Source organism: Poecilia formosa, unplaced genomic scaffold, assembly GCF_000485575.1.
Source record: "Poecilia formosa unplaced genomic scaffold, Poecilia_formosa-5.1.2 Scaffold138, whole genome shotgun sequence".
NCBI lineage: Eukaryota > Metazoa > Chordata > Actinopteri > Cyprinodontiformes > Poeciliidae > Poecilia > Poecilia formosa.
The window spans coordinates 391057-404073 of record NW_006800077.1 but is presented as its reverse complement, the minus strand read 5'-3'; the positions used below and the strand labels follow the sequence as shown (position 1 = coordinate 404073).

Below are 13017 nucleotides of genomic sequence, written 5' to 3'. Positions count from 1 at the left end.
CCTCAAATTTGGTCATCATGGTGTGGTGACAAATGGGAATTTAACCATAGTCATGCAGGGGAACAGAAAATATTTGGAAACACTTATTCTGGTCACATGTGACTAAAACTTTATTTACTGTTGTTTTACTTGCAAACTAACAGTTAACATTACCTTGAACACACCATTCCCATCATTAAAGTAGTGGTGGTAGGATTATAATGAGGGAATGCTTTCCTCCAGCTGGGACAGAGATGGTTAGTTGATGGGGAGATGGGTGGTGCTAAATCATGTAAACATCTTGGAATAAGCCTTGATAGAAGCTGTAAAACACTTTGTAGACAAGAGAGACTGGGGTGGAGGACAACAACCCTAAACATAAATCCAGAGTTATGGAGGAATGAGTAATGAAGTTTTTAAGATAACAAATGAACATTCATGACCTGCAGATCAGTGAATGGATTGATTTTATCCAGAGGCTTGGTGGTGGGCCAACCTTTATTTTCATCAGGTATGAAAACTGTAATTGAATTTTAGCATTTCATGTAGAAAAACTGGTGTGTTTGTTTTTGTAACTCCCTGAGGTGCAGTTTCTTTAAACATGCACTCATCGATGTGCATGCGTGCACGCCTGTGTGCGCGCGTGTGTGTGTGTGTGTGTGTGCGTCTCACCTTGTTAATGAAGCATTCCCTCCCTCTCTCCCTCACTCCTCCTCTGTCCTCATACATCGGAGGCTGTGCGCTGCAGCGGCCGCAGAAAGCGCCGCGGATCCTGGTGTGTGCCGATCTCCGGAGGGTCCCGGATAATCCAGCTGGACCCTCAGTGGACTGGATCTTTCTGCTTACCCAGAAGTGGGGGGGTTTCACATTCCGTGCGGGGATTTTTAATTCACTCAGCGCAGGTAAGCCGTTTTAGTACCACAAGTTTTCTTCACTCCGCGGACACTCACGTTCCACCGAGGCTGCTCCTCTGGGGGTTTGCCGCCTGAGAGACACGGCAGATGGGGTTCAAATGATAGAGAATGATGGTGAAACAAGTGGAAGCGCCCAGAGATAAAGTGAATAAGTCGGAGACTGTGTGCCCTGGTCCGCTCCTGTCTTTGCGCACATGGTCTCAGTTTAGGATGCGCAAGCGACCGAAGTTTTTGTGTAGCCACCTGCTCATATGGAGACTGAGTCTATTTGTTAGACTAAACATTACATACTTTCTGCTCTTATTGTACATCCAGAATGCCACACTTAAATTCTCTGAATGAGTTAATTTGCGAGCGAACCTGTTTCCAACGTGAATCGTTGCGTCCTTTCAGAGTTATTAATTCATAGATCATCGGAAAACATTTGTGAATTGTAGTTATTCAGATAGAATATATATTAAAAGTGTTTGTACTGCAATGAGGTTGGATCCCCAGACCTCCACCTCCCCCAGGTGCGTCTTTACGCGCTGTCAGTTCAGTCGCCAAGGAGAAGATCGGACACCGAAGCGAGTGTAAAACCAAACTGCTTAAAGAAAAACAAACAGAAGAGTCATGCGTCCTCTTTGTTTCTTTTAAATCTTTATACCCTACAGGAACTTCTGGAAAATGTGTTTGTAAAGCAAATCCAATTTTCTGAACTGATGGTTCTCTCCGCGTAATACTCAACCTTGTTTAAAGTTGACCGAAACCCCTTTACATCTCTCAAAGTTTGAACTTACAATTTTTAAACAGAAAATGTTAACTGGAACAAGAAATATTAAGTAAATGTTTAAAACATGCTGCCGAGTCAAAGAATAAACAGGCGCGTCAGAGTTAAAGTCCTCAGTAGGTGTGCGCTCTCACTTTTACTGCTGTTTAACTTCAATTTTAAATTATGTTCATAACCGAACTACGGTGATTAGAAATACATTTACCCAAAACGTTTGGTGTAATTATTAGCAGAACTGTTGTCAATTTTAAACAATACATCTAAATATTGATGCAGCATAAATAAAATTCTAACAAACTATTATTCTCATTTTGTTATCTGGTTGGTATTCTGTGTTAAAAGAGAAACAAAAAGCTGAAAGAAACATAAAAAACTGAAAGAAATGAGCTATTGTCATCTATATTGCCAGGGAGACTTGTAAATCTTTCCCCTGACAAGATGCGCTGTTCATTGGTATTGACTGGCTCAAGATTAAGGAGCTCAGCCAGCTACCAAATTTCATTTTTGAAACCAGCTAAAGTGGATTCAAGCTTACGTTCTTGTTCTAACACAAAAAAACTGTCTCAATCACAAGTCTGCTGGAAGTTCAGTAAATTATTTTATACTTTCATATTAGAACCCATAAACACATAACAGTCTTAGCTTACTGTTCTCTGCTCGTTACCACAGTTGGTAACATGTTATTTAAGGTTTAGGCAAGATTTGTTATCAAAATGAGCAAGCTGGTGTTTTTAAAATTGAACAATTATCAGATATTGCATTTAAAAACTGATATGCTTGATTGCATTTTAATTTTAACGACTAATATTTAATGCTGTCCAAAATTCATTCATTCATTTTTACAGTGTAACAACTCAGATCAGAAGCAGGTCGTGCACTTTCACAGAAAATAAAGGATGGATCAACAAAAGGGATTTGCATCAGTGTGGATTCAGAAGTGGCTACATTGTAAACAAAAGGACAGACTTGACTTCATTAACATAACTTACCGTTACTGTCAACCCTGATACGTCAATTATATTTTTCATATAAGAAATTATCTTCATCTAAGACATATTATCACTTTGGGTCTTCTAATAAAGTATCACAATCTGATGCTTGTCATTTTCAACTATTGTTATGTTATAATAAAAAAAGAGAGAATAATTGAACTATTAGAAATGCTTTAAATCACCTTGTGTGCAAGATTCAATACATGCATGCTTAAACAGCTCCGCAGAAGAAGTTCTGCTTGAGTACAACTCTAAGTAGGATGTTAGTACTCATGAGCAGTGTGTCCAAATGGGTAGCCCATACAAATGCAGCGCAGCGCTCTGCTGCAGCCTCTGGCGACTGGTGATAAGACTCGAGGGGGCTGACTTTCACTCTGAACCCTCCGAGTGTCGTAGCTATACTGCTCACGGGGAAAAGCTCGGTGACCATTTTGATTAAGGGATAATAAACCCATTTATAGAGGGCTTGCAGGTGATGCAACTTGGCGGAGAGAAGATAAAAGAAGAGGGTTGCTTCTAAGCCCTTATTTCTGGGTACCACAAAATATCATTACAAACTGCAGCAAAGAGAGAGCAACTTTTTTCTTTTCTCCTCACAGAAAACTTGCAGTTGCTGCTTGGAGTAAAACATGAGCATGATGTGTTCTGACCAGTGATTAGATGAAGAGTGGCAGAGTTATTATTAATGTATTAATATCATATAATCTGGGACTCCGCTGTGAAGAGTTAGCAGACAGTTTTAACCTCAACTGACTTTCATCATCAGAGTGAAATCTACGAGACCACAGGGAGCAGTTTGGATCTCATAAAGTCTCAGCTTCCCATGACTCCAAAGCGAAACCATAATCAGCTTCCATTTGCCAAGAACAAGTGATATTCTCATTTTAGGAATCTGAATTATGTGACAGGTAACCTTTATGATCTAAAAATTGTCATCCATCAAAAGTCTGTGTGACAGTGATGTGAACCTGGTGCTGCACAGATGTTTCTAAATTAAGCACGAATTGATACAACGTGATTCAGAACTTCAACCACCGTGATTCTTAAAATAGCTTTTAACATTTCCATCCATATTTTACACATTTATTCTCTGACTTAAAGTTCGCTCTGTTTCTTGTTGAAGTTAAAGAAAACGTTTTCGTTTCTTCCCCAGTCGCAACTAGTTCTTGAGACATTTTGTCTGATCTTTGAGAAATTCATGAATTTGTTGCTCTCAGCTTTGCAACAATAAATCATTATTTTTTTGTCGCAGCAAATGACAGCCATACTGAGTTTTTAAGACCAAAAGCAATTTGTGTATCTGTTAAAAATTAAATAATGAATGAAACAGTTTGGATACACAACATGAAACTCTCACAATTCTTTTCATAAAGTTAAAATGACCTTTTTTTATTGCTTTTGCAAATAAAATACATTTTTATAAATAAACACTAGCTTTTAATCTGCAACCATTGTAAAATAAAATAACAGAATAAAAAATATTTTCTAATTATAAAATGGTTCTAATGCCAAAAATACATTCAAAAAATGCTTGTGCGGGTTTCAGTCAAACTATTTAGATTTTGATCAAATTTGTTCCAGACTCATTAAAGAAATGTGATACAGCTCTTTTGTTAAATGCCAGCGCTTCAAAGTGGAGCCCAAATTAACAGCTTTTATTGACTAAAACTTGTGGTATTATCGCAGTGTTTACAAAGTATTTGAATCTTGTCATTTTGTCAGTATTTCCATTTTCTCGTTAGTACCAAACTGAGGTGAGAGCAACGACAGCCGTGAGCGCTGGCCTGTTGCTGCTGCAAGTGACTCTGTTGCAAATTGGTCACAGGTCCATACCTGCAATGCTTTGAGAGGTTTTCTCCTGCATTTTATCTGATTTATGGTGACTGCGAGAAATGCACTCCTAAAAGCTGATTCAGGTTCTGTTCATTTTGCCGTTTCTGTCCACGGCTGTAAACTGTCACGCAGAAAAGATCATGTTGAGCAGAAATGACTTTGTTCTCCAAATCAAACTGTGGTACAGCTGGGTGAGTAGGATCGAATCAACTCAGTGTGTGAAACTAAAATATAGACCTTTTTAGAAGGGTGTCATGAGAATTAACAGAGATTGTCTATTTGTTTTTATTTTTGTCAGATTTGCAGGAAGTGCAGACTTGTTTGTTTGGGTCAAAAAGGATGATCTACAACTTTTAAAATGTTGGAAGCTGTTGCTCCACTTGCTCCATTGTTTAGTCAAGTGTATTTATGCAAATTAAATGATAGAGAAAAAACAGTATTTACTTACAAATGATAAAAAAAAGCATTATATTAGCTGTTGTTGCTGCTTGTTTTTCCCTACTCCTTCTTTTAATTAGTATAAATGCTCAACTAGGAGTTGGAATCAGGAGTCTATTTTATTTATTTATTTGGGTCAAACACTGAAAAGTTTGCAAATCATTGCAAATCATTGTGCTAATGGACTACTAATGGGTATTCATACATGGAGGAGGGTCAACGTAGTGTTAACGGGATCTCTGTTCCCCCTGAAAAGCCACACTTTATATCAATAAGTAACTGATGTTTGGTGACTTTTTGACAACTGCTAAGGAGCTGTGCATCAGCTGTGCTGTATCAGTGCAGCACTTAAAGGTGCATGTGACAAGCAAGAGCGAGAAAGAGGGCGTGCATGTGTGAGTGTGCTGCTGCATTAGTTTAACTCTCAGATATTAGGCTCCGTCATGTTTGGTAAATAGCCATTTATCACGCAAACCTCTCACTGCGATGGTACCCACAAGATCCAATCCATTAGCCATACATTAAATGTCCACCCAGCGTGCGATCATCTGTTGTGTGTGCACGTGTGTCTCATAATTTATTATCACACTTAAGGAGTTGTGACACAGAGATGGTGTTTGCTAGAGGAGGGAAGTTGCACGGAGAGTTGGGTTGCTTCATATTTTGAATTGCAATCCAATTTCCTTCACATTATAGTGAAGAGAGGGCAGGAGTCTGTGTGAGTGGCTGTGCTTTCCTGGACCCAGAATGATTCTCATGGGGTGTGTGCATCTGTGTAACAATGCAGAAGATTGATGGATGATAGGGTGGAGTGATAATGACTCTCCACAGACACAGAATCCTTGAATCTCACTGAGTTTTCTTTCCTATTCTTCTCACTTTGATATACTCAGTTTATCCTGCTCTAGACTTTTCACCTGCAAGTCTGGAGCAGCGTTAGAATGATGTAAAGAGCAAGAGGTCACCACGGTTCCACAGGCTATGTACAGAAGATGAACAAAGTCTGAGTGTAAGAAGGGAAGCCTTTGGCAGAAAGGGAGATTCCTCTTTGGTACTGAGAAATATGTCACTTTTATTGCCTAGTAAGCATTTTCTGATGTTTTATGATTGCTCTTAAAAGTTTGAAGTCATTCTCTGTAAAGTAAAATAATCATTTATTTGATTATGATAATCAGAAAAGGTCATTTTAGATACCAAAAAGCCATAAACATATTTTAAAGTCACATGCACATGGTTCTAAACTAAAAGCTAAAGGTATTTACAAAAGCAAAGACAGAAAAGCAAATCGTTGTTAGTAGTAAGAAAACGCTACATTTACACTCTGTGTAAAATGTGGTAAAATTGGAGATCTATTTTTAAATTAAAAATGACAAGTAGAGTTTCTTTCATTTTATGAGCCTTTGATTTAATTCATATATATAAATACGAGTTATATATGAATTATTGTGCCTTGTATTCATTTATTGTAAAGCACTTTAGTTAATGCAAAGCATTGTTGAAAGGTGCTAAATAAAGACTGTTATAAGTTTATTATAGGAGTAAAAGTAAATATCCTTATTTCCTGTATTTAGCTGTTAAATAATCCACTAATCTTACAGAGTTCATTATTATGCCTCATAGAATAAAACGTGGGATCCACTTTTCCTTAGCTGTATTTTCCTTATCTTTATACAACACTTAAAAAAGTCAACCAACAGCTTGTAAAACAAATCAAGAGCTAGACCTGCATTCTCAGTGGCAATAGCAGGGATCAATTTTTACGAACTGCCTTCAGAGCTTTCAGCAAGTGGGTTTCCACACACACTAAGACACTCTCACACACACTTTCTTTAACAGTTGATTAACATAATGCATCATCCAGCACTTTCCACTAACATCAGCCATCCCAAAAAGTCTGTCCCTAATGAAGATAATGAAAACTATTTTTCCATTTTTTTTAATCCCCTGTTTCAAAATGCCTTAAATTTTTAAACTCCTTAAGTCTTAATTAGCTTAGGTGCCAAAAAAAGAAAACATCTCCAACTGTTTGTTTGTGATTATTAATTTAATCTACTAGGTCATTCTTTGAACACTGTCTTCTGTGGGACAGAATCAATTCCCTTTGTTGGAGAATTTGGGTCTTGCACAAGTAAACTTAATAATACATCAAAAGAGAGAAGTATGAATTACATAAAGAACTTAAATTCTGCATTTAATGTTTGCAAATATTTGTGTAGTGTAGCTCAGACCTAATAAATGTTACTCTTTTGCATGATTCCCAGCCTCTTTTACACCTGTTTAAATAAGAAATTTAGATTTTTGAACTGATGAAGGCTGGGTTATGAATAAGGGAAAAGAATGCAAGAATTATCTACAACTTTCATGTAAGTAGGGAAACGCCTTACCAGATTTGCAGAACTGTATGCCCAAAGTCAGGATCTCACTTTTGCACAATTCTACACAGGAGATTTTGCAGAGCAACCTGTGAATAAAGTGATACAAATATAATATTTTTAGTGTGTAAGTTTTGCAAATATATTTCATTTTGCAAACAATACGCAGAGCTATGCTAATTGTTGAAAGTGCCTGACAATATTTTCAGTTGTACCTGTAATTCTAAGCAATTCCAAGAAAAACTTTATTACTTTGACTAAAACAGCTTGAAAAATAAAATAAATCACTGATTTAAAATATCTTACAAGTAAATGTATTAGAAAATAATTGTTGCAGACTAATTTACACTGAGATTATTGAAATATGATGGCATAAAATTCATTTAAGTCTTATGATGGAGTAGTTAAGAGTAAACCAAAAAGTATTATCTCCCTACCAAGGATATTCATTGGCATACATCTCTACACTGGAAATGCGATTTTGTCCTTTTAGAGACAACATTAAAGGAGATGGTTGTTGGTTGGGCTGGTTTTCTAGGAGAGGCCCTAGAAAACGACACTGGATCAAAGTAAAGGTTTCTGCTGTGCCTTTGGCAAGATCTGATCAACAGAAGAAAATTACAATACTGGCTTTTAAATTTAAGCCATAGAGGTTACAAAGTATTGAAAAACAATTAGTTCCTTAACTGAAGTATAATCAATCAACACATTAGAAATATTTTGAATTAAATCTCTGTCTCCATAAAGGTAGAGCTCAAATTCACACAAGAAAAACAACCATGCAGACACACATGCCTAACAGAGCTTGATGAACTGAAATGGGCTATCTTTGGTTTTAAAAATGTTGCACATATATCAAATATGATTGAAAAGAAATTTGCCTTTGGAATTTGACCCCTGAAATTAGGTTTCTGTCCCTTTAAGAAGCTTGTCCTCTTTGTGACTCTCCGACTTCAACACATCATTGCAACATTTCTCCATTAATAGTTTAGGAACATTCTTGGGAGAATTAGTCTGTGTGATCAGCTCAGCAGATGCACAGCTCCACCAGGCGTTTGCTTTCTGCTGCTGCCACTAGTCTGAAGGAGCTGAGCAAGCTACATGAAGGCAAATAAAAATTCCCATCCTTCATCCAATTAAACCAGGTCCTCGATGCATCCTGTTGTGAAAATGACCTATTTTTTTGTTTGTTTGTTTAATACCCCAAATAAGCAGCTTTGCTGGACTGATAAATGGCGGACAGGTTGAGAACATCTGTCTGTTCCTGTTGATGCGACAGAGGCAATAAAGTCTGAGTCCCCCTGCAGTAATATTAGTTTACATCAATTTGGACTGACATAAGTCAAGTTATGGTTATTGTAACACCTCTCCATGGCCCAGCTGATGTCCAGCTCTTTGCTCGCCATCTCCAGTGATCTGCAGGCAATTTTAAGTCACCCAAGGGATACTCTCTGTCCCCTGTGGGATGACTAGCACTAATCAATTGAGCAGCTTGAGCTGACAAACAGAGGCAGACAAAGAAGGGAAAGATGTGGCAAAACGGATGTTATTCTGTCATTCTCTGTTGTTGTGCTGTTGGATTCAATTTCCTATTTCTCTTGTGAGTTACAGCCCTCCTCTGTCTCATTTCTATTTTTATTGACAGGTGACCTGAAACTGATTGCCAAGGAGGAGGACGGGAGAACAAATGGAAGGACACCAGAGAGAAAGTGAATAAGAAAGAGACCAGAAGCAGGACCAGGAGGTTTCCAGTCTCTTTCAATAAAGGGCTTTGACTTAAAGAGCAGACAGTGGGCATTACCAGAATAAAAAAGGTAGGCTTTAGACACATTTTAGTCATGAGGACATTATTCTAAAGGCAGAAAAACGTTAATATCCCAACTTTTTTCCCTTCAAACCTTCAGTTACTACCAGATCTTTTGTGATGGAGAAGACATACTCCCTAACTGCCCACTACGATGAGTTCCAGGAAATCAAATATGGCGGTCGCTACAGCAGCGACATCCTCAGCAATGGCATGACCCTTCACTTGGGGGGCAGCCTGGACCGCCATGTGGTCCGAGGGAGGGGCAACACCTGGTCAAACAGCCGAAACAAAGACCTGAGCAGCAGCAGCAGCGGGGGCCTTCCTCGCTGGAGTAGGAGGGAGAACTGCCTCCTGTCTGCGTTGGTCTTTGCTGCAGGCATGTGCCTCATCCTGGGGAGCATGCTGGCTCTCAAGTACATTTCACTTGATGACGCGGACTGCAAGCAGGACTGCCAACACAAACGCTCCCTTATGCGGGCGACTCGCTTCGTTCAGGCCAATATTGACATAACCATACAGCCTTGCCAGGACTTCTATTCCTTTGCCTGTGGAGGCTGGCTGAGGCGCCACGGTATCCCCGAAGACAAGCTCAGCTATGGCATCATCACAGCTATCGGCGAGCAAAACGAGGAGAAGCTGCAGCAGCTCCTTCTGGAGCCGGTTCAGAGACATGGGCCAGACTCCGCAGAGCGGAAGGTCAAGGAGTTTTATCGGTCCTGCATCAACATCAAGGATATTGACAAACTGGGGTCAAAACCCATGACAGAGGTGCTAGACAGCTGTGGAGGATGGGACCTGGAGGGAGCTCCATCGGGCCCTGCTGGGTGGGAGAGGGAGGACGCCCCCCAGAGGCCGGATTTTAATGAGCTGCTCTACAGGACGCAGGGGGTTTTTAGCACTGCCGTCTTCTTTTCCCTCACCGTCAATGTGGACGATAAAAACTCCTCCAGGAACGCCATCAGGGTGAGCTCAGAAAACTAATTAGGGTTTATAAATGGCTTATCTGTATTTGTCTGCTCTTGTCTTTTTATTGGCTCTTTAGGAACTTTAATGGCATAATCATCTACCTTATCAAGCCCTGCTGTCTTGAGAAAGCTCTGTTTAAAATGCATAATGTCATTTTTTTGGCGAGGAAGGGAAAAGTTTACACGTTTTATGGATCTCAGAATGAGACCTCTGTTCAGTGTAAGATTACCCAGTTCAGTCAGCATGATTAGATTTTGATTCAGGGGTCGTAGGTAAAGTCCAGATCTCTTTTATAAAAATTGTGAAATCACCAATTAGCTTAGAATCAACAGCTAATTCTGATAAAAAATGTTAAACTCACAATTTCACGTCATGTTAATTGCAAATTCCCACACCACACGCTCATCGGGTTGTGTGTGTGTATAGAGAGCATGTCTGGGTAATGTTAGCCTAGAGGAACAGCCCTTTGAGCCAGTAAGACTAAAAATGTGTGATGTAAGGTCAGCATATTCGCCAGTTATTAAATTAGTCAACAAAACAATGCAGTTTAAGAAGTAATTCCTTTCTTAACTCAAGATAAATGTCTCAAACAATAAAAACAGGCTCGGGTAGTCGTATCTGGGCTCATTGTCATAGCTTATGCTAATTTTCGCCTTACTAAATCAGCTTGACACCACTTCAACTTTGACATACATCACTTTGTAGAAAAATGGTGTTTTATTAACATGAAACTTCGTTCAATGAGACTTACACCCCTGGTGATGTGTAATTTTGATCCAGTCACATTTTGAATACGTTATAATGAGCGATTATTAAATCTCAGAGTTCATAGGCAAATGAATTGGAGTGGGAAAACTGAAGGGTTAAATTAACCTGAAAATAACACAACAACCAAAATCCACAAATCATGTTTTCCACAATAAACTGCAAAGTCTTTATCTTGGCTGATGTGTGAAAATAAGAGTTGGTTAACTGTGTGAATTATTAATTAAATGTTATGAATAATTCTGACATTAGGCATTCAGTGTGTTGAATGACAAGTTGGCGTTACAGCTAAGCTTTCAGTCATTGACTAGATCTGAATGTGCATCCATGGTGTACATTACAGGGAGACATAGAGGAAAACATACTTAAATTTACATCAAATTGAATTCTTAACTTTTTATTTTTCCGTGCTTTTGCAGATTGATCAAGAGGGACTGACTCTGCCAGAGCGAAGCCTCTACCTCGGTCAGGATGAGGATAGTGTGAAGGTGAACAAAGTTCAGTGGTCTTGCCTCTTTTTTTATGCCATCCCTGTCATCTTTTCCCCTCATTTTAATCCTTTCATTTCACCTATTTTAGTCCCTTACTTTGCTCAAATTACTCATTCACAGTGCCTCTCAAAAGTATTCATTTGAAACATCAACATTTTTACATTTTGTCTCTTCACACACACAAACTTCAATGCATTTTACTGCTTTTCAGTGACAGACTAACATAATTGCATAATTACAACATGGAAGAAAAAATGTCCCATTGTTTAAAAATCTGAAAAGCTTGACTTACATATGTTTTATCCTCCTTTATTCTGATATATTTTTAGAAAATGAGAAGCAACCAACACAAACATTATCTTCTGGTTTGTGTCACTTTACATCTAAGGGTGTTCTCACACCTGGTAGTCCAGTTGACTTGGTTCGATTGGGAACCAAAATTGCAACATTTGTTAAATTTTCAGCTGGCAAAGTTTGCTTTCACACTGCACCTTGAAATTAATCTCTGAAGAAGACATGAGTCCAACTTCCTTTTTTAAGAAATGTAAATAAAACTGGAGTGGAATTAGATTTTAGCGTTTGTAGGATTTCTCTTTTATCTTTGGTAAAAGGCCACAAGCCATTTCTCATGCCAGCACTACACACCTGCATTTGTTTTGGTTGTTTTTACCTAGAATTTGCAGCACTACAAATCCTATTTGCTTGCCATTCATATTATGCATTTCAACTGTACCAGAGTTCCCTTCAACCAAACCAAGACTTTGGTTTCTAAGAGGACCAGAGTTTGCTTTCACACTTCCCCGACCGAATCAGACTTTCTAGGCAAACAACCAGAGTTTGATTTAAGCAGGCTAAACAGGGCTGGAGTGAACTAATGACAGATAAAGGTTGGGATGTTCAAGAAAGACATGCAGGGAGACTATGTCCACTTCCTGACATCGCAGGAACAGGTTCAGGTAAAGTAGGATGTTTGTTGACTTTAAGCTCTTTGTAAGAATCCTGAATTGTTGTGATAGCCTCAGTGTTGGATAACAGCTCATCTTCATTCAGAACCAATTTTGTATCGCAGATGTCAAGAGCTTCTCAAAGGGAAGTCATACAGCACAATAAATTGGTAAATGCTCTAAGCAGGGAGTGAAAAAGAGTAAAATAAAAATAATCACACTGCTCTTGGCGTCTGTCTGCTTTATTCAAACCAACATGGAGGGCTCTTCCACTGCATCTGCCTTGTGCACAAGTTGCATACTCACAAATCTCCCAGAACCCCCAGCGTTCATACCGAGTGGGTCGTGTTTATGCTAGAGCCTGTCTGCTTTATGTGAGTGCAGGATCCTCCCCCAGTCCTGTCCTTTCTTTGGCTGACAGAGATCTCTTGGTTTGCTTCAAGGAATCATTACCTACTGTGGCTGCTTAAAACTCAACAGCTCAGTTCATCTCTCTACATCTTGTCAAGTCCTGAATTCCTTCCTAACTCTCCTATCACCCGGTATCCTGCACACACATTTCCGTCTGGTAAAAACCACTGCCTTAATTCAAAGCAACCACATAACATAATTATGAACAAATAACATAAACATTCAGGTTGGGGACGCATCAAATCCAACTTATGAGTAGGAGAAGGAGCGCCATTGTTGCAGGTGATTCTACAAAGTGTTGAGTTGGGCAGCTGATTATAAATACATACAAGTCTT

The 13017-nt window shown here is 38.9% G+C and overlaps 1 protein-coding gene across 1 annotated transcript in view; it reads left to right on the top strand.

The window, feature by feature from the left end:
* The first annotated feature begins 690 nt into the window (after positions 1–690).
* ecel1 (endothelin converting enzyme-like 1) overlaps positions 691–13017 on the top strand; it is a 53050-nt gene continuing 40723 nt past the window's right edge. Inside the window, exons 1-4 of the mRNA XM_007562568.2 lie at positions 691–881; positions 8943–9111; positions 9202–10067; positions 11255–11323. Coding sequence (XP_007562630.1) covers positions 9222–10067; positions 11255–11323 — 915 coding nt within the window. The 5' untranslated portion in view covers positions 691–881; positions 8943–9111; positions 9202–9221. The remainder of the gene's footprint in view (positions 882–8942; positions 9112–9201; positions 10068–11254; positions 11324–13017) is intronic.